Source organism: Zalophus californianus, chromosome 14 (assembly GCF_009762305.2).
Source record: "Zalophus californianus isolate mZalCal1 chromosome 14, mZalCal1.pri.v2, whole genome shotgun sequence".
Classification (NCBI taxonomy): Eukaryota; Metazoa; Chordata; class Mammalia; order Carnivora; family Otariidae; genus Zalophus; species Zalophus californianus.
The window spans coordinates 84,589,866-84,596,303 of NC_045608.1; the positions used below are offsets into that span (position 1 = coordinate 84,589,866).

The 6,438-nt window shown below is 34.4% G+C and overlaps 1 protein-coding gene across 1 annotated transcript; it reads right to left on the reverse strand.

Annotated features, from left to right (window-relative positions):
• Positions 1-1,438: 1,438 nt before the first annotated feature.
• Positions 1,439-5,172, reverse strand: LOC113912395 (40S ribosomal protein S26-like). The gene is made up of 2 exons (XM_027575385.1): positions 5,082-5,172; positions 1,439-1,806 (listed from the first exon to the last, which is right to left on the reverse strand). Exons 1-2 carry the CDS (start codon positions 5,170-5,172, stop codon positions 1,439-1,441), a joined length of 459 nt encoding a protein of 152 aa, XP_027431186.1.
• Between the last annotated feature and the right edge of the window lie 1,266 nt (positions 5,173-6,438).

Here is a 6,438-nt window from a genome sequence, read left to right on the forward strand (position 1 = left end):
TAAACTATGGCATTTCCATATGATGGAATGCTACCCAGCAATAAAACAGAATGAATCACGGATACACACAACAACAAGGGAAAGAAGTCAGACAGAAAAGATGACATTATATATATATATATATATATATATATATATATATATATATAATTGCTAGAGTGATAGAAATCAGATCAACAGTTACCCTGGGCTGTGGTTGGGGAGATGGTGGTCTACAAAACTACAAAAGGGTCTTTTTTTATATTTTAATTCTATTGTCATTTGATATATACATATATATGTATGTGTATATATAGCCAAAATTTAACAAACTGTACACTTAAAATGGGTTAACTGTATGCAAGCTGTATGTTAATTAAAAGTGATTTTTAATGTAAATTTCTATCACTTTTATACAAAGATTGAACATTTAAAAACTTACATATCACATTATTTTGAAATAAATTTGTAGATATTTGTAAAAAAAAAGCATTTTTGTCAATTTCAGTAAATACAAACCCTGGTAGGATTCTCATGCCGGTTGACATAAGAAATAAAGATCACAACAAATTATGCATATATATGTTGTCCATAAGAGTAGGGGAAAATTGACCTAATGAGAGTTTGGAATCATATATAACTTATATAATAGCATACATGGAATATGTGTTTATATATATATCAATCTAGCATGAGGTCCATAAATTAAGTATAAATTAAGTTGGTTTGTTCTGTTTGCCTATTATGTGGCATCTCAAAATGAGTAGTAGAGACCTTGGAAAATAAAAAAGTGCAGGAAATTAGCTGATGTTTCTTGCATGACCAGTCTGAAACCCAAACTTTTACTATGAGACTCATATAGTATTCACATATTAAGGATATGAATTGTCACACTGGTTTTCAACTTATTCTTCTCATTTGGAAGTTTTTGAAGAGGCAAATTTTTGCTCAGATTTCAACTACTAATCCAGTCAGATGCATGCGACTCTAGCTGAATTGCAGTGGAAGCCTGAACACCTGATGTTTTTTTGTCTGCTCCATTTTTCAAGGAGTTGGCCCCTTGGACGCTGGTTCACAGTTTGAGTGCAGCTTATCTGAAACAATCTCAATAGGAGATCTTATTTCCACTTTGGACTTTATGAAATCAACAAAAGGATTAGTTGAGGATGATTTAACTCAAACTATGAAATGAAACATACAGTCTTTTCATTTAGGTAATTTTGCATGTGACAGCCCATTATTGGCAGTCCATGTTTGGATAATTTCCAATTCTTATTTTTTAAGTTTTAATGAGAAAAAAAGCCCTAAGTAGCTGTGAGTAAGGACATTGCCACAGTTCTGCCTTGTTTGGCTTCTAACTTTTTCTTTCTTTCTTTCTTTTTTTTCTTTTTGAAGCGTAATCGCCATTTATTTTTTTTCTGGAGAATAGCTTTTCTTCAGTCCTTAAGGACTTAGCCCCTTACGTGGGCTTTGGTGGAGGTCGTGGGGCAGCACCCGCAGGTCTAAATCCGGGTGGGAGTGTTCGGTCCCTCCGTGCTTCACGAGAGCGATTCCTTACTACCTTGCTGTGAATGGCACAACTCACACAATAATGTAGATTCACATACAGCTTGGGAAGCACAAAGGCATCGAAGACACTCGCTTCAGAAATGTCCCTGACAGCGGCGGCCTCTACCACGTTCCGAATAACGAACTTCTTAATGGCCTTATACTTGTGCACACAACGGGCGCGGTTGGTGCAGTGAATAAGCTGCACGTGGCCGCGGCCCTTTTTGGCAAGACCATTATTCCTTCTTTTCTTGGTAGCGAGACCTGAGAGCTTTTTCTCTTATTTTTACATAATTTGTGAAATTTGGGGGAGGGTTTGTTGCTTTATATCTTGTAGATTGCATCAGTCATTATTATTCATCCCAGGACATTCTCAGTTCTTTTTTAGCAGGGTAATTATTTTTTCAAGGTTCTCGGCTAGATGCTCACTGTCTATCACTGAAAATCAGGAAGTATCTACGGCTCTGTTTGCCCAGTCTTCCAACTTTTTGACTCTAAGCACTCCCTCTGTATGAAGCCCAGCTGTCCATGCATTCTGTTTGGCCTGCAGGATTGTGGAGAGCTTTCTATTGACTCCTTTCCTTAAAGAGAGAATCTTTCATACTGAGCCTGCCCTTCAAAAGGACATCCCCCACTCAGTAGAGTCTTGCATATCAAAACATTTTCTACATAACATTAAACATCTCCGTGCAGTGCTGTTTATTTCCCATTTGTTATTATGTCTTAAGGTTCTCTTAAATGTCTAGTTAAATCCTGTTGATATTAAGAATAAGGGACTTTTTCTCAGTTTACTTGCCCCCAGATCAATGTGTGCTTGTATGTGTATTTTATTTTGCATTTAATTTTTACTCTATCTTTTTTTTTAAGATTATTTATTTATTTATTTTTTTGAGAGAGAGTGAGTGAGAGAGGGAACACAAGCGGGGGAATGGCAGGGGCAGAGGAGAAGCAGGCTCTCTGCCGAGCAGGGAGCCCAACATGGGGCTCGATCTCAGGACCCTGGGATCATGACCTAAGCCTAAAGCAGATGCTTAACCACTTGAGCCACCCAAGTGCCCCAATTTTTATTCTAACTTCTTAAAACTTGTGCTATATATCTCAAATATCCCCAATTTCATAAATATTTCCTGCTTTTACTCTTGTTCCATAATTTTGTCATGTTGTACACATTTTATAGCATGCATTTCACAATAGTAAGATGATCAAAGCCACTTTTACCCTTTGAAATTTCTAATTATTTTACTCAACAATGGATAATAGATTGTTCGATATGGCTTATTAACAATTTCTTACTCTTTCAACACTATTTATAATTTCAAAAATAATAATAAAGAATTCCTTACTGGGTATATGGATATATACTCTCAGAATCATTCATCTAAAGTTTATCTGAAAACTCTTTACAGTGAAATATCTATCGGATACAATGATGCAATCAAATACGTACTTCTCTACTGAGGAGTATAGGGGAATATCAGATATAGTATGAAGTAAATTCTGGCACATTAATGATAGTGTAATATAGATAGAGAGTTTTTCAAATTAATGTAAGTAGTGATGATTTTAGGTAAACTGACTCTTTTTAATTATTTCATTAATAATGAAGATCTATAATCATGATAATACCATTTTAAAAGGATTTAAGCCATAAAACTGTCCAACTTCAGTTATTCTTCTATTATTTTTTCTTCATAAAGGGCCCTCAAAATATTTCTAAGGCTTCATTTATACTTCAGGCAATGGTTTGGCTTACCCTTCTGTCCTCCTTAATTGTCAATAAAGCAACTGAATTATATGTAGCCGTGAGTATGTAACTGTAGTACTAAATAGTAAACAAAGCTTTCCACTAAGATATCCTCTCATCACTCTTTTTAAACATTGTACTGGAAATCCTTGCTAATGCAATAAAGCAAAAAATGGAAATAAAAGTATGCTGGTTGGAGAGGAAGATATAAAACTGTCTTTGTTTTCAGATGATATGATTAGCTATATAGGATATTAACAAAAAAAACTCTTGGAACTAATAATATATTATAGTAATGTTGCAAGATATGAGGTTAATATGCAAAAGTCAATTGCTTTCCTACATACCAACAATGAACAAGAAGAATTTATTAAAAACAAATACCATTTACCTTAGCACTCCCAACAAAAAAATACTTGGGTATAAATCTAAACCTTGGCTCATGCCTGCCTTCCTCCATCTTCCAGCCTGCAACAATGGGTCGACTTCTTCTCTAGTCGTTTCCCTCTGAAACATTTAACTGCCTCTCTCTACTGCTTTTAAGAACTTACATGAGTAGATTGGGCCCACCTAGAGAATTCAAGATGATCTTCCTATCTCAAGGTCTGGTGCCTTAATCACAACTTTAAAGATTTTTATTTATTTATTTTAGAGAGAGAGAGACCATGCAGGTGAGTCAGGGGAGGGAAAGCAGGAGATAGACAGAGAGAATCCCCAGCAGACTCCTGGGCTGAGCACAGAGCCTGAGGCAGGCTTAGGGCAGGGCTCACCAGGGGGCTCTATCTCAGGACCCTGAGATCATGACCCTGAGATCAAGACCTGAGCCGAAACTAAGAGTTGGACCCTTAACTGACTGAGCCATTCAGGCTCCCTCACTTTTAAAGTCTCTTTTGACATATAAGAGTATATAGTCACAGTTTCTGGGCTGAGGATGGGAACATTTTGGAGGGAGGGCATCATTCTGCCTACCACAGCCTGTATAATTAAAGTGATAATAAAAGAGAAATATGAAATAATAAAAAAAATATGTGATTAATTTTTTAAAGTTATTTTAAAGGAGAAATAACAGGAATGAGAGCACAAATGGGACAAATAGAAAAATAAACCAAAGGGAGAAGATCTGAACTCAATGAAAATGAAAAATGTGTTACACGAATAGCTTAATATATTGTGTAAGTTGATTTAATAATTTTTGTTTGCCCTTGAAAGAACTCTAAGTCAAACTAATATCACTGATGAATTTTTCTAAAACTTTAAAGAAAAAAAAGTTCCAAACTTGAAAACAGATTTTCAGAGAATAAGTGAAGAGATAGGATTTTCCCACTTATTTTATAAGAAATATAGCATAATGTTGATAGCGAGACCTGCCAAGGAAATTAGAGTAAAGAAATAGTTAAGAACAATGTCGTCCTCTGAGGACACTTGTGCAGATTCAGTAAAATAATACAGGTAAAGTTAGCTGGGAGAAAAAGAGGAAAAAAGAAAACTATAGGTCCATATTTCTAAAATTTTTAAACCAAAAGTTCTTAGGAAAAAAAATTCATCCAGTGTACATAAAATGAATCTATAATGATCAATTAGGTTTGTTTCAAGGACATGCTATTGCTTTTACAGAGAAAAACCATTCAATATAAATCACCAATTAACACAATATAGGAAAAGATATGTGATCATGTCAGTAAAAGCAAAAAAAGAATTTACTGATATTCAACACTTTTTATACTAAAATTTTTCATCTACTACCAAATGGAAGTGAACTTTATTAAACCGGTATAAAATATCTATCAAAATAATACCTAAGAGTTATTACCAATGCTAAAATAATAATTATGTTCCCTTTGGTTGGGAAAACTATGATGATCACAGTCACTTTTACTACTTGGCATGGTACTGGAGGTCATCGCCCAAACAGTCAAGGAAAATAAATTTAAAAAGAATACAATTTGTACATACTTCTATAATTGAATATTGCACTGAAATGAGAAATAAAGTACTAAAATATACAGTCACATGAATAAATCTCACTAATGTAATATTGAGCTGGGAAGCCAGGTACAGAATAGAAGATTCACTATTATTTTATTAATAGGATGTTCAATAACAAGTGATTCTGCTCTATACTAGCAGATAGAGTACTGTTTGCCTTTCAATGAGGATACATTAACTGGGAAGCACAAAAATTAGCCTTCTGTGTGGTGGTAATGTGCTGTATATTTATCTGTTTGTTGTTTATATGGCTGAAATTAAGTGTAAAATTTCCCTCTATTAAATTCACATTCTTTTCTGTTTATCTGCTCAAATCCGTGTTTGTAACAGCAGCATGTATTTCCAAACACTTTTAGTTTTATAGTGAAAATGGCATAGTTTCCCACAAGGAAACTGGCAGGTAGGAAAATGGGGTTTGGAGGAAAAACCTCAGCCATGAACAGGGGTCTCATGTCAAAGTGTGTCTGAGGGGGTTGTTATTGAAAAACTGTATGATGGTATTGTTAATATTTTATAGTGTACTTTTAAATGGTCAGGTTTTTGTGTTTGTTTGTTTTTTTTTTTTTTTGAAATTTTAGTTAGGTAGTATAGGAATCATTCATGCCCTGTAATTCTGATAGGTACCCGGGCTAAATATTTTAGTCTCATCTAGAGTTGTGCTATATGTGTATCATTTCTATACTAAGAAATATTTATTCTCTCCCTTATGACTGAAGACTCCTAGGACGGTATAAGGTATTTCAGTGATTGCTCTAAAGAGCAAAATGGATGGTTAACTAAGATAAAGTACTCTTTGGGAGCTAATTCCTTTGCAGTTGCATTATGATTAGAGTTTTTCTCCTTAATACTTACTTGTAAGCATTGCTGACAATAGAAAATAAGAAGACATATTTTTCCTTCAGAACAGTTCTTGTGTAGGAGAGTCAGGAAGAGGGAATTGAGATCTACTGTTGAGAGGTTTTCTAGCACATCTTGAATACCTAGGAGGCTTCATAAAACTACAAATAAGTAAACCATTATCATTCGAGATGGTAAATCTGAACTGAGTGAAACTTCCTACCTTTTGGACTGCCCATTATTACTAAGAAAATCTTAGGGTTTTAAAAATAGAAACACACTCTCACGTTACTACAATTTGAATAGCTTTACAAAGTTGATTTATATAATTTCTTTTCTGTTAT